Raw genomic sequence first — 15,532 nt, 5'->3', positions numbered from 1 at the left:
AGATGCCAGACCTTAGGCTGGGATTCTAGGAGCCAAAGGCAGAGATCATGCAGGTTGGGTGTCAAGGGGCTTTAAGGCTGCGGGAACCCTGGGGCAAGATTTTGATGGTGGAGGTCAAAGGCCCTTGGAGTACTGCAGGATAGGTGAATTTTTTTTCTCAAGGGCCCTATAGTCAATAATTCAGTTTTCAGGCTAAGGAGCTTTCAACAGAACTTCTGAACCCTTATGATGTAAAACAACCATAGACGGTGTGTATGGAGGGACGGAGAGGCAAGACAGCTTTACCTGCAGCAAGTGCCAACTGGTCTCATGACTTCTTGCCCACTGGCTCATTGGATTATCTGGGGCTTTGGACACCAGCACTAAAGGGCAGTTTGTCATTAAAGGGAAATCTTGTTTTAATTTCCCTGATGACTAAGGACACTGAACTTGATCGTGTGTTTCCAGGGGAAGCGGAGTGTGAGGCCTCCTAGAGCACAGCAGGACTGGGCCACAGCACAACCTTTCACACTGGGGATAAGGATCGCTGGGGGTTCTGTTTAGGGTTACTAGTTTAAAGCTGTGACATGGGGCCTCCCTCGAATTGATTTCCTAAGGTGCGGGGTGGGGAGGAGGGGGCAGAGAATCCCAGGAGAGTAACAAAGTTGGAACTAGGATCTGGAGGCTGGGCTGAGACTCGCAGAAGTGATAAACACCATAGCAGGGGTCCTATCAGGAGAGAGATGCCACAACTTCACCTGAACAGGGAAAGCTTAATCTATGCCGTGAATGACTTGTGTGTCTGAGGGTGGTCCAGGCAGTGAATGACTTGTGTGTCTGAGGGTGGTCCAGGCAGTGAATGACTTGTGTGTCTGAGGGTGGTCCATGCAGTGAATGACTTGTGTGTCTGAGGGTGGTCCAGGCAGTGAATGACTTGTGTGTCTGAGGGTGGTCCAGGCAGTGAATGACTTGTGTGTCTGAGGGTGGTCCAGGCCAGTGGTGGGATATTTGTCTTCCATGCACAAAGCTCTAGATTCCCTCACAGCAAGCAAAAGGAGTGCTTTTCTTTTCACTTTGTTTGTTTGCTTATTCGTTTTTCCTTTTTTTCTTTCTTTCTGTGTAGCCATGGCTGTCCTAGAACTCGATCTGTAGACCAGGCTGGCATTAAACTCACAGAAATCTGCCAGCCAAGTACTGGGATCAAAGTCATGCACCACCACGGCCCAGCAACCCTGCTTTTCTTAAGAACTGTGCTTTATTAACATAGGTCAACTACAGAAAAGGAGAGCATTTGTGATCTCGCTCCAGGCATCCTCTCGTTACTGTCTTACTCCCCCTCACTGTCTCCTTTCTCTTCCACGTCTCTATCTGTCCCCGACCCTGACTTTCCAGTTTCACGTCCTTTTCCTTCCCTAACTTCCACGTGTGAGAGAAAACTTTATAATGATGGCATCATCGAACTTCAGTCGTATCCATTTTCCCGCAAGTGGCGTGATCACATTCTTCATGACTAAGTAAGGCTCCTCTGTGTATGTGGGCCGCATGTCTTGTCCTGTCAGCTGATGGGCACCTAGGCTGACCCCATCACTTGGCTACTTCGAACAGTGAACAGCAGACATGGATGTGCAGGGACCTCTGTGGTGTGGTTGCTTAGCCGCCTTTGGGCACATACCCAGCGGTGGAGCAGGCACATAGGATGCTCTGAGTTTCTCCAGGCACTTCACACTGATATCCACAGGGGCTGCATCAGCTGACGTCCCTCCCAGCCGTGGATAAGGCTTTCCTTGCCCAGAGCCCTCACCAGCACTTGCTCATTTCCGTGATGATGGTCATTCTGGCTGGGCTGACATGAACTCTCGTTTTAAGTTAAATCAAGGATTTTGGCCACTTGCTCTCTGATTATGTCCTTCCTTTGAAAAATTTGTTTTCTGCCCATCTACTTGCTAAATTACTTGCTGTCTTGTGTTAATTTTTTTTGAGTTCTTTATGTAGTCTGGATATTAGTCTCCTGTCAGATTAATGGCTGACAACGACTTCTCTCCCGTTCTGTGCCCTGTCCCTTCACTCTCTATGCAGAAGCTTTTTGATCCGGTGAAGTTTTATTTTACCAGTTCTCTTCACCGTCTCCTGAAGAGTTCATTGAGCTGTTAGTGCCTGGTCCTGGTGTTTTCACTGTGTCCTCTAGCAGTTTTAAAATCTAGGGACTGGCCTTAAGGCCTGTCATCCATTTTAAGTTGATTTTTTATGAGGTGGTGTGGTGTGTGTGTGTGTGTGTGTGTGTGTGTGTGTGTGTGAGAGAGAGAGAGAGAGAGAGAGAGAGAGAGAGAGAGAGAGAGAGAGAGAGAGAGTTTCTGTCTTCTATAAGGGGAAAGATGAGAAAAGGGAAGCTGATTTGACCAAAGACAGGAAATTTAAAAAAAAATGGAGGGAGAAGGAAAAAAGGGATTAAAAATTAAGGGTTAGGGCTGGAGAGATGGCTCACATGGCACTGGCTGTTGGCTGTTCTTTCAGAGGACCTGGGTTCAGTTCCCAGAACCCACATGGTGGCTGTGGAGAGACAGAGACAATGACAGACAGACAGACAGACAGAGTTTGTGTCTGTTCACTACCAAGGTTTGCATGTGTTTCTGCCCTCACCCACCTCAGTGGCTAGCTGCTTTCCTGCTGTCCCCGACTCACTCCTCAGAAATGATAGCAGTTAGTGTGTGTGAACAGTCCACCTCCTTCCTTCTCAGGGCCCCTTCTAAGGGGGACTGGCTGCTTTCAGATAAGGGAAACAGTGCTCACACGAGTCCTGCCTAGAGCTGATCCCCAATGCTGAGGGAAGGCTGGGACTTAGAAGGCCTCACCATAGACCATACTGGAGAGTGCAGGATCCTGCAGGTTGGACTTGAAGGAGTGAAACCCCCACTGACGTTGGTAAAACTCAGCTGGAAGCAGCCGCCTGGGGTGTTTAGCTGATTAGCTAGAGAGCCAGGGTCCTGCCTGCCTCTACTCACAGAGTACAAGCAGAGGCAGCAGGCAGCAGGCAGAAGAGCAGCACAAGCTATGAGGACAGGCACCCCTGCCTCCAGCAGACTCCCCAGCGCCCTCTGCTGACAAAGCTTCCAGGCCAATTTCAAACAGGAAACAAGTTTGAAGAGGAGCAAGGTTGAAGGCTGGACACCCAGACACAGAGTTGGAGCCACAGAGAGTGTGACACTAGAGGGGTCTTAAACACAAAAGTCCCTGGGGACCAGTCTTCAGAGACTCCTGAGGCTGGATTAACACCCAGGGACTGAATTTTGTGATGTGGGTTATCCAAACTGAGAGATTTAGACGGGGGACCCTAGATATGAGATACGAAATTTCTGGACCCCTAGTGGTGGGTTCTCAGATGTAACACATAGCAACTCCAGGGATGAGGGCTAAGGTGTCAAGACACTAAGGCCTGGTCACACCTGCAGCAACCATCAGAGATGACATCCCTAGCACAGACGGGCAGATGCCAGGAGCAGACATGCTTGTGATGGGCAGCCCCTCACGGTACTTTCTCCTCTCCTCACAGACCCATGCCATGGTATCACCTGCCGGCCACAGGAGACCTGCAAAGTTCAAGGTGGTGAGGGCGTGTGTGTGCCCAACTATAATTCCACGTGTTGGCTGTGGGGTGACCCTCACTACAACTCCTTCGATGGCTGGAGCTTCGACTTCCAGGGCACCTGCAACTACCTCCTGGCAGGGACGCTCTGTCCTGGGGTCGATGCCGAGGGCCTGACTCCCTTCACTGTCACAACCAAGAATGAGAACCGGGGTAGCCCCGCTGTGTCCTATGTGAGAGAGGTCACTGTGACCACTCTCAACACCAACATTTCCATCCACAAGAATGAGATCGGCAAAGTCCGGGTATGTTCAGCATGATGGTCCTGGAACACCCTGGGGCGTGGGGCCAAATGAACCCTGGTGTTCAAAGCAGCAGTGAGGCGCTGGAAACTCACCATTTTCACATAGGCATGAAACTACATAGAGAAAGCTGCAGGAAATGGGGCACCCTTTACCTGGCAATCAAGCACAGCCCTCTGCTAAGAGCTTAAAGTAGAGTAGACCCATGATGTTCTCCTTCACATAGACCAGTTTCTCAGCCTTCATAATGATGTGACCCTTCAATGCAGTTCTTCATGATACAGTTACCCAAAGCCATACAATTACTTTTGTTTGTGAGTCATAGCTGTAAGTTTGCTGTTATGAATCATAATGTGTTTACTGATGGTCTGAGGTGACCCCTGTGAAAGTCATTTGACCCCCAAACCTATAAGTTGAGAACTGCCAGAATAGACATAGATCTGAGCTCAGGTCCCCTCCTGATGAGGTCTGTGACACCATGCAAGGGACTGAACGCGGCGGGCCTCTATTCTGCCCGACAACCCAGCACTGTGGTACCAGTTAGAGCTCAGCTCAGAGCCCCACTCCTTAAGCAAGCATCTGTCAGTAGTCGGGAACGAACAAGAGGCCCAGGCTCAGAAAACATCAGAGGAACTGGGGTGGGGGGCAGCGACAAGCATAAACCAAACATTCTGTAGATGGAATAAGGGTGTAGGCAAACAGTGACTTAGAGAAAGGCTGGAGCCAGGACAAAGAGTCAAAGCCTTCTGGTCAAGGGAGACATATAGAACAGAGATGCAGAGAGGGAGGGACAGGAAGAGAAACAGAAATGTGGGTAGGAGATGCAAAGAGACAGAGAACAGAAAGGGACTTGTAAAGGAAGAGAGTGGCTAAGAGGAATGAGGGGTTGGAGGAGAAGGAAGAGAGCGAATTTAGAGGAAAACCCAAAAAGGCATGGAGGAGGAGGGTTCGTTTCTCAGGGGCTGGATTAGATGGCCATGGGGTGTGTAAGGTACTGACCCCTACAGTCAGGAGGAAGCGCTTTAGGAGGAGGGAGGTAACCTGGACAACAGAGGATACAGCTCCACCTGCACTGCTCCCTGACCCCTGTTGGACTCCCTCTCTCCCCAGGTGAATGGAGTTCTCATGGCCTTGCCTGTGTACTTGGCTGGTGGGCGGATTTCAGTGATTAATGGAGGCTCAAAGGCTGTGCTGGAGACTAACTTTGGACTTCAGGTCACCTACGACTGGAACTGGAGAGTAGAGGTCACACTGCCCAGCAGCTACCATGGTGCAGTGTGCGGGCTCTGTGGAAACATGGACAAAAACCATCAAAATGACCAAGTCTTCCCTAATGGCACAATGGCACCCTCAATACCTACCTGGGGTGGCAGCTGGCAAGTTCCAGGGTGGGACCCTCTTTGTTGGCATGAATGTCAAGGGTCCTGTCCCACATGCCCAGAGGACCGAGTGGAAGAGTATGAGGGTCCTGGCTTCTGTGGACCTCTGGCTCCTGGCACAGGGAGTCCTTTCACCAGCTGCCATGCCCATGTGCCTCCAGAAAGCTTCTTCAAGGGCTGTGTGCTGGACGTCTGCCTGGGTGGGGGCAGCAAAGACATACTGTGCCAGGCACTGGCTGCCTATGCTGCTGCCTGTCAAGCTGCTGGCATCAAAATCGAGGACTGGAGGACTCAGGCCGGTTGTGGTGAGTGGTGGGGAGCAGGACAAGGCCTGGGCACATGACACTGACTCTGTTGGGCTGGGCTGGCTTCACTCTCACCCTTTGCAGTCTTTCAGCTGGTTTCTGTTCATCCCTGTCTCCTGGCTGTGTCTGTCTGTGTCTGCAGCTCATCATCTCTCTGTCTGCCCTTTACTCCATCAGCTCTACTTTGTCACTTCGTCCCTCTCTGACTGTGTCACTGGATCTGCAAATCTCTCTGTCCCCTTCTGTCTCTGTTGATGTCTCTCCCCACTCTGTCCCCATAGGCCAGTTCAACATTGTTCTTGGTTTCTCTCTCCTTCATCTACAGAGATCACCTGCCCTGACAACAGCCACTATGAGCTCTGTGGCCCACCCTGCCCAGCCAGCTGCCCACCCCCTGCACGACACACAGCCCCAGCTGCATGTGACGGGCCCTGTGTGGAGGGATGCCAGTGTGACGAGGGCTTCGTCCTGAGTGCTGATCAGTGTGTTCCCCTGGATGGTGGCTGTGGCTGCTGGGTCAATGGCACATACTATGAAGCAGGCACCGAGTTTTGGGCTGATACCACCTGCTCTAAGAGGTGTCACTGTGGACCTGGAGGTGACTCCTTGGTCTGCAAGCCTGCCAGCTGTGGGCTGGGTGAGGAGTGTGCCTTGTTGCCCTCTGGAGAGATCGGCTGCCAACCTACAAGCATAACTGAATGCCAAGCCTGGGGTGATCCTCATTATACTACCCTAGATGGGCACCGGTTTGACTTCCAAGGCACCTGTGAGTACCTGCTGAGTGCACCCTGCCATGAGCCACCCACAGGGACTGAATACTTCAATGTCACCGTGGCTAATGAGCACAGGGGCAGCCAGGCTGTCAGCTACACACGAAGTGTCACTCTGTGGATCTACGGCCTCAGCTTGACCCTCAGTGCCCAATGGCCCAGGAAGCTACAGGTGAGTGGGCTGTGGGCCCCACAGAATCCATTCCAGTCTCTGGTGTACCGAGCATCTTTCCCAGCATGGCGGGAGCATGAGACTGGTTCAGCTTAGAGCCTGTGGGAGCAAGAAGGCTGGAGGCAGTGGTTTCCCCAGGCTCAGCCTTCCAGTATTCCTCTGTAGGGTAGATTGTTAAAATGTACCTGCTTAAGGGTAGCACAAAGAGCCAACGATGTGGTCTGATGGTGGTGTTCCACTTCTGTTAATTCAGCTGTCAGAGACTGAGGTACAACAGTTGCAGAGACTTGGAGCATCCCAGGCTACGATAGTTGTCCCTTCTTACAGGGGCAACAAACAAAATATAAGCAAAAACAAAAAGGAGTCCATAGCTCCGTGTCTCTTTACTTTTACAACAGCAGGGGAAGTAACCTACTTTGGATACCATAGCTTATAAACCGTGGTACGTATGCGAAACTCTCAAGTGACTCCCCTCTCACGTCCTCTCCGCCCCACAGGTGAACGGAGAGTTCGTTGCTCTGCCCTTCCATCTGGACCAGAAACTCAGTGTTTACATAAGTGGAGCAGATGTAGTAGTGAACACTGCTTCGGGGCTCTCCCTGGCTTTTGACGGAGACAGTTTCGTGCGCCTGCGCGTGCCCGCAGCCTATGCTGGCACCCTCTGTGGCCTGTGCGGGAACTACAACAAGAATCCCAGCGATGACCTGACTGCAGTGGACGGGAAACCTGAGGGCTGGAAAGTGGGCGGAGCTCCAGGCTGTGACCAGTGCCAGCCTGAGCCTTGCCCAAAACCCTGCACACCTGAGGAACAAGAACCCTTCCGCGGTCCCGACGCCTGCGGCATTATCACGGCTCCCGAAGGCCCACTAGCGCCCTGCCACAGCCTTGTGCCACCCACGCAGTACTTCGAGGCTTGCTTGCTGGACGCCTGTCAGGTTCAGGGACATCCAGGTGGCCTCTGTCCTGCTATAGCCACCTATGTGGCAGCATGTCAAGCTGCCGGGGCCCAACTTGGAGAATGGAGAAAGCCAGACTTCTGTCGTGAGTACTGACCCATGTAGCTCCACACAGACAGGGCATCCCCTCCACCTCCTGACAGAGATACACCTTGGCACTACTACTAAAAAACTCCAGTGGGGTACGGAAGGACCCAGGGCACATCCAAAGTCAGAAACCCTGCGTGCAGACCACTCTGGAGGTTCATTTTCCTAACGGACTTGGATAGTGACAGTTACTCAGTAAGGAACCCCTGTCAGAGGCCACGCCTCAAGCCCCTGGACCATCTCCCACACTGGAATAGAGATAGCCACACAGTAGTGTCTGGGGAGATCTTACATTGCCTGCCACATGCAGGTCAGACATCAGACATGCTCAGCTGGGATCAGGACCTTTCCCCTAGCAGATCCAAGCAGATTTCTGACTCAGAAGAGGTGGGACAGCTCCTCCAGTCAGATCTGCTGGGTCAGGTCCAACCTGTCAGTGTCACCCAATCACATACACACTGCCACAGTGGCATCCTGAAACAGAGCACGTCAGAGAGGCCCGTGGGTCCTCCAGTCAAGCCCGCACTGTCCTCAGTCAGGCTGACTGGCCTCCCACTCACATCAGTAAAGCCTTGGTCAGTTCTAGACTGTCCTGCTCATAGGTGTGTGGCCATATCCCCAGACAGTCACTTGCTTTAGAAGTACTCTTCAGGGTGATACACTCTCCTCAGGGAGACCATACCAGTGCCCCTGTCATATGTTCTAGGTCCAGTCACATGCCCAGTCAGAGGCAGCAGGCCTCAGTCAGGCTCTCACACCCAAGCCCTCCTGATCCCACCATCGCCTCTGCCTGACTCCTCCTTGTTCTCTCTCCACAGCCCTCCAGTGCCCTGCCCACAGCCACTACCAGCTCTGTGGTGACTCCTGCCCTGTGAGTTGCCCAAGCCTCTCTGCCCCTGTGGGCTGTGAAACCATCTGCCGTGAGGGCTGTGTCTGTGATTCTGGCTTCGTGCTCAGTGGTGACACCTGTGTTCCTGTGGGCCAGTGTGGCTGCCTCTACCAAGGGCGCTACTATGTGTTAGGTGCCACCTTCTACCCAGGCCCTGAGTGTGAGCGGCTCTGTGAGTGCGGGCCTGATGGCCAGGTCACCTGCCAGGAAGGAGCAGACTGTGAGCCCTATGAGGAGTGCCGGATAGAGAATGGCGTTCAGGCCTGCCATCCCACTGGCTGTGGCCACTGTCTGGCCAACGGAGGTGTCCATTATGTCACCCTTGATGGACGGGTGTATGATCTTCATGGCTCCTGCTCCTATGTCCTGGCCAGCGTCTGTCACCCAAAACCTGGAGATGAGGAGTTCTCCATTGTGCTCGAAAAGAACTCAGCTGGAGATCCCCAGCGGGTGGTGGTGACCGTGGCAGGCCAGGTTGTGGGCCTGGCTCGAGGGCCACAGGTGAGTGGACACAGCCCTGCCCATGTTCTATAGGGACATGACCTCAGCTGGGCCTTACCCTATAGGGTCTCGGTAGACCTTGGAGAATTCTAGACTTTGAGAATAGCACTGCCCTACCATGGTGGTTCTGGGTTTGTGGGTAAAGGAGCCACCTCAGAGTCTACTCTAGTCATGACCTACCTCATCCTGGGGGTTTAGCACATCTGATTCTAGTCAGAAAGGGACTTAGCTCCTCCGAGAAGATACATCGCTCTCTGAAGGAGCTGAGAGTGCCTGTCTCAAGCTGAGGCGCTGGCACCCTCATCCTAACTGACCCTTCCACGCAGGTGACTGTGGATGGTGAAGCCGTGGCCCTGCCTGTGGCCATTGGCCATGTGAGTGTGACAGCTGAAGGCAGAAACATGGTTCTGCAGACAAACAAGGGGATGAAGGTTCTCTTCGATGGCGATGCCCACATCCTCATGTCCATCCCGAGTTCCTTCCGTGGGCGCCTCTGTGGCCTCTGTGGGAACTTCAATGGGAACTGGAGTGATGACTTTGTGCTGCCCAGTGGAGCAGTGGCCCCCAACGTGGAGGCCTTTGGAACCGCATGGCGAGCTCCCGGCTCCTCCTTGGGCTGTGGAGAAGGCTGCGGGCCCCAAGGCTGCCCAGTGTGCTTGGCAGAGGAGACACAAGCATATGAGAAAAATGATGCCTGTGGGAAGATCCGGGACCCCCAAGGCCCCTTCGCAGCTTGCCACAAGGTTCTGAGTCCCTTGGAATACTTCCGCCAATGCGTGTATGACATGTGTGCCCATAAGGGTAACAAAGCCTATCTCTGCCGTAGCCTGGCAACCTATACTGCAGCCTGTCAGGCAGCTGGGGCAGCAGTGAAGCCCTGGAGGACAGACAGCGTCTGCCGTGAGTGTCTCTGACCCCTTGGGTGACCCCTGGCCCTCCTTCCCTGTCTGCTACTCAAGAAAACTCCCTGCCTGTAACAGGGCCTCTTCCAGCCCTGCCCACTCTGCATCTATCTCTATGGCTTTCCTCCTTTCCTTCTGACTCTGGGGTCTCAGAATCCAGTCAAGAGTCCATACTCCCCAGCCCTGACGTTCACTTTTTCCCAGGGCTGTTCCCAGATCTCTCCATACTGACCTGAAATGGAGGTGGGTGGGTTGAGAGCCCACAGGAGTCCTGAGTCCTGGCCCTTCCCACAGATTCCATGTCTTCTCACATACTAAGAACAATGCCACGGCACAGACAAAAGACCTCCCTAATCTAGGACCACACACCTCTTTCCAAATTACAGGGAAGGAATAGGTCCCCTCAGACACATGACAAGGCTGTAGCCACTGACACTGGCTTTATGGAAGAGCCACTTCTCTTCCAGTCTCCTGAGAGCAGAACCTTGACACGGGGCCATACTGTAACATAGCAACTGTCCCAATGACAGCAGTAGACCCCGTCTCCACCTCTGAGCTTCCTCTTCAGTACCAGGCCTGTGTACCCATGCATGGCCTCCTGGGTAATTTCCCCTGTGATCTGTTTGAATCCAACATCCCATCCCAAACCTGATTCTTCTCCTCTATCCCAGTGCCTATTTGATGACATCCACACCGTCCTGGAATTACTTAGCTAGAGCCTAGCATTTTGCCTGGTTTTCCACTGTCCTTGCCTCAGCCTTCTGCCTGTGATTCCCCATCCCATTCAAGCCTCTATCTGACTTTCTCAGCAAACCATGATCACTTTAGCTGTAGCTGTTTATGGTGCAAGCCCTTTTTCTTCAGAGCCTGTGGCCTCTGCAACATTGTGTGTTAGGTTTTGTGCTGTGGCAAAGGCTTGAAAGAAACAGTGTTTGAGTGTTTCTGTTGCCTGGAGGTTTCAGACACTTCTGTTCAAGGTAACTGAATGAACTCTGGGGTCCGAGATCAGACACATTGTAGCAATGTGTCCCTTTACTGCAGCTAGGGAAGATGGTGACCACAGAGTCAGTCACGGAGACAGAAGGGAGGAACAGGCAGTAGATCCCCTTGCAAGGCCCATTCTAGCAGACCTGGTTTGTACCACCAATCCCAAACTCCAAAACTATCCATTATTTTTGGAGTAATGCCATAAAACTATGTATCCATCCATGAATTAGTCATTGGTAGAGTCAGATCATCCATGACTCAAGTACCAGCCAATGATTCAACCACCAAGGAGACTAAGTCTTCAACATATGAGTCTTTGGGGAAAAGTGTTCATCTCCAGTTCACTACATTCCACCCTTGATCCCAACGGACTCCTATCTGCATGATAATAAGTATTGCATCCAATTTCTTTCCCAGAGTCCTCAAAGCCTTTATAGTTCCCAGATTGCTTAAATGTCTGAGACCAAAGTGTTTCCCAAAATGCAGTGAAGACCCTTTGATGTAAGCCTCTGCAAACATAAAAATACAATTATCCAGCACCCAATGGTGTAATGTGGTACACATTCCTACACTAAATGAAAGGCTGGACACATATAAGGGAGAGATGGGACCAATGTAAGATCAAAACCCAGCAGGGGAAATACTGGCACACTGTAAGCAGCAAAGAGCCTCTAGCCTCTACACCCTGCCAGCTGCAAGCTTCATGGCCTCCGTCTCTTGTTCTTGCCTGCTGTTCCCCCACCCCCACCCCCATTCCACATCCTTGCTTTCTCTAACTCCCTGGCATTCTTAACTCCATTCTTACAATTCATGATCCTATCCCCGATACACTTTGCCTGGCCCCTCAGGGATAGTCTTGAAATCTGGGTGAAGCCACTGAGACCCATCACTCTTACACTGTACATCCCCCCAAACTCACCTCCATGCAGACGAGTTCAGAGTCTGGCACCAGCTCAAGCAATTGTCAGCCATCAGCCTCCCTTGACCATGTCTGCAGTGGTCTCAGAGTGCCTGGACGGGTGAGCATGGTGAGATTAACTCTGTGGAAACAACATCTAGGTCCTGTAAGAGGGAGGTGTCCCAGTTGCCCTGTTTCCTCAAGGGGACAAAACCTTTCAAGTCCATAGTTCCCCTTTTCAGACTATGACAGCTATGTCCTGATGATTCTCAAGACACCTTCAAATCATGGTTCCTGTTGTCCAAGGGCAACATACCTGGCTTTCTTCTGGGACCTCTGATCCCTTTAGAAAGGGATCATGCCTTTTTTTAGCCCTAAATACACGGGCTTTTTCTGACCAACCTAACAGTTTGTCAAATATTTATGCTCTGATTTTGTTCTTGATACCGACTATAAACCTGACTAAACCCAGCCAGGAACACTATGCTACGGGCTGAATGTTGTGCTGCCCTGACAGGTACTCTGGCCTATTGATGAGGTTACTTCCTTTGTCCTAAACGTCTCTGGACATGGGCAAAATATAGACAAGCTTGTTGGCATGGTGCGACACCAATGGACGATACGCCAGTTTCCAAGAGTCTTGTTTTACCCTTGAAGCCCCTCAAGTACGATCTGAAACCTTGTTGGCCTTCTGTTCCGAGCTCCCACCAGAACTCACAGGAAGCCCCCCTCACAGCACCTCAGGTTTTGTTAGCCCAATTCTCCAAACACCTCCCAGAGACCAGTTTTTAAAACACATGAGACACATAGCCAGGAAGTCACAGCACAGGGCTCCCATCTCCTTAGCTCTGTTAGTTCCTCGTGGGCCTGAGTAATACCTGGAAATCTGAAGAAGGGGGCAGCTCTGATGTGGTTTGTGATCACACAGGTTTCTGTGTGGGGCTGACTTGCCTGTTAGTGAGGCTTGTGCTGAAACAGATCAGAGGAGAGGGGACACGGAGAGCAAAGGTGTTCATCTGGCCAGGAATCAGTAAGAGAAAGGCCTGGAGCAAGAGGGAACCCTAGTGACTTACATAGGACAGACACCAAAGGCTTTACAGTCTCCCGGTACTCTCTACAAACTATTCATTGAATAGGAGGTCAGAGGCCTCTCAGACATCACATTCAGCAGCTGGAAACCAACTGGGTTTTTTCTGGGGTGCAGAGGTCAGAAGAGGGAGCACAGAAGAGGGAGCACTACATCCAGGTTACAGCAGTCCCTCATCCCAGGCCTGAGATCCAGTAAATTCAGGTGGCCAACATCTTACATATGACCCACCTTGCCTCCTCCCCGCAGCTCTCCAGTGTCCTGCCCACAGCCACTACTCCATCTGCACCCGCTCCTGCCAGGGCTCCTGTGCTGCTCTCTCTGGCCTCACTGGCTGCACCACCCGCTGCTTTGAAGGGTGTGAGTGCGATGACCACTTCCTGCTCTCCCACGGTGTGTGCATTCCTGCCCAGGACTGCGGCTGCGTCCATAACGGCCAATATATGCCGGTGAGTGGGGGCCCCTGGAGGGACATTCAGAGCTGATGTGCTCTGGGCTTCTGTTCAAGGACTGGGACACAGAGGGCCAACACCTGCTTCCAGCAGTGGCCGCTGTACTGGTCACCCCAGGCTCAGCAGGTCAAACGTGAGAGCTTAGTTCCCAGCAGTTCTGAAGACCAGGAGTCAAAGACCAGAGTCACTACACTGACATCAAAGCGATGGAAGGGGACATTGGATTGTGTTGTGTTGTGTTGTGTTTTGTTTTGTTTTGTTTTGTTTTGTTTTGTTTTGTTTTGTTTTGTTTATGAGTACACTGTAGCTATCTTCAGACACACCAGAAGAGGGCATTAGATCCCATTACAGATGGTTGTAAGCCACCATGTGGTTGCCAGGAATTGAACTCAAGACCTTTGGAAGAGCAGTCAGTGCTCTTAACTGCTGAGCCATCCCTCCAGCCCCTCGATTGTCTTAAGAGGACAATCAAGTCCTTGCCTCTCCCATCCCCTTCGTGGCCTCAGTCAGTCCTTGGATGGGCCATACCACTCCAATCTCTGCCATCACTTCTCTGTATGATATAACATCTCCCTGGAGATTTTATGAATGCCCATGGGATTTCCCACCTAGATAACCAGGATAAATTCTCCATCTCAACAGCGCTAGTCACACTGCAAATACATTTCCACTTAGCACACCTGCTCCCAGGAAGTAGGGATTGCTGTTTTGCTGTGTGGCCATTCCTCCACTACCCTGCCCTCTCTGAACTCCTTCACCTGCAGAATGGCTGAGTCAGCATCCTGGTGCTCAGGACAGCTGGTACCCAGTGAGGGTCTGCCTCATCTTCCTGTGCATCCCATTCAGCCAAAAGAATGGAATTCACAATAGTGCAGTGGGTGGCTCAACTACCAATCACTCAACAGTGTGATTTGGGATTTAATTGTTAATATTCTCGTTGATGCTTTTTGGAAGATCTTTGTGTGCATAAGTCTGTTTGAAACGTTAATTCACTTTATATTCACGACAGTCCAACAACATAGATGCATTTACTGTTCTTCCAATTTTTCAGAAAAAAATGTGTACCACAGAGAATACATACCAACTGCAAAGACAGCCAAACTTTCATTCCTCCCTTTGAGTCTCGCTGTCTGCTGGGAGCCATCCAGGATCCCGTAGGTTAGGTCCGCAGCCTCCTGGGACTCTCACAGGCAGCTCTGCTCCTCATCCCAGGCCGGCCTCCTTCCCTTCCCTTCTACTCTATCCCTGACCATCTACCTGCACCTCCCAATCTCACATTTAAAAATAAGGAAATTTATTTATATGACACAGATGACAATTATCAAAAGCAGGAAAGTCATGTTGACACAACACTATTATCTAATCTGTAGACTTCAGCCCTATTTCCCCAGTTGTTCCAGGAAAGTCATCTACAGCAATTACTTCTCTCTGGGCCAGGGGCCAACTGAGGACCAGGCTCTCCTTGTTTCCATAAAACTCTGATGAACTCACCAGGTAGTGAAAGTAGTTAGAAAACAGCCGTCGACAGAGCCCACAACCAGAGATGGGGGCTGCGGGAGCAGAGGAACCTTGCTAGGCATCGAGAAGGAGCAGCTGGCCAGGGAAGGGGCACTGGGGAAGGTTCCATGTGTTGTGAGGTGAGCCCACCAGAGACTACCACCCAGACACTCTCAAAGCTGAAAACAAAGTCTCTACTGCCAGCCATCATCTGCCTGGGGAACTTGGCCAAGACTGGTAGCCCCGAGTCTTACAGCCCTTTGTCCTTTATGTTCTAAACTTTTTTTTTTTTTTCGGTTTTTCAAGACAGGGTTTCTCTGTATAGCCCTAGCTGTCCTGGAACTCACTTTGTAGACCAGGCTGGCCTCAAACTCAGAAATCTGCCTGCCTCTGCCTCCCGAGTGCTGGGATTAAAGGCGTGTGCCACCACCACCCGGCATCCTTTATGTTCTAAAATCCCATTCTGGTTGTCAGACATCAGTAGCAAGAAGCAGAGCTGCTAAAGCCAAGGGCGAGGTCAGCGCATTTAGGGGCCGTCCTGGAGCTGTGCACTAGATCTTTGATGGGTTAGGTCCTTGTTTCCATTTTGGCAAGGATTGGGGCCTCTGTGCTGGGTCTGAAAGTCAGAATGGTGTCTCTAACACGACATCAGTTGTGTTAAAGTTTAGGGGCCTGTTACACAAAGAAATGCATTCCCAGGACACTGTCCTCTGTGCTGTGGCCACCAGTACACTGTGGGGACACACTGTGTGGGATACACAAAATTGCGTATGAAATTAGCTCTTGCAG

At 51.5% G+C, this 15,532-nt stretch overlaps 1 protein-coding gene across 1 annotated transcript in view; it reads left to right on the top strand.

The window, feature by feature from the left end:
* Positions 1-15,532, top strand: part of LOC110297424 (Fc gamma binding protein) — a 43,970-nt gene that overhangs the window by 23,709 nt on the left and 4,729 nt on the right. Inside the window, exons 10-16 of the mRNA XM_085841986.1 lie at positions 3,527-3,864; positions 4,972-5,545; positions 5,871-6,487; positions 6,985-7,528; positions 8,349-8,920; positions 9,247-9,820; positions 13,044-13,243. Of these exons, the coding sequence (XP_085698112.1) occupies positions 3,527-3,864; positions 4,972-5,545; positions 5,871-6,487; positions 6,985-7,528; positions 8,349-8,920; positions 9,247-9,820; positions 13,044-13,243 (3,419 nt within the window). The remainder of the gene's footprint in view (positions 1-3,526; positions 3,865-4,971; positions 5,546-5,870; positions 6,488-6,984; positions 7,529-8,348; positions 8,921-9,246; positions 9,821-13,043; positions 13,244-15,532) is intronic.

Source organism: Mus caroli, unplaced genomic scaffold (assembly GCF_978045245.1).
Source record: "Mus caroli unplaced genomic scaffold, Mus_caroli_1 scaffold_8, whole genome shotgun sequence".
Taxonomy (NCBI): domain Eukaryota; kingdom Metazoa; phylum Chordata; class Mammalia; order Rodentia; family Muridae; genus Mus; species Mus caroli.
The sequence above is the reverse complement of the archived record's forward strand: the minus strand, read 5'-3'. Positions and strand labels throughout refer to the sequence as shown.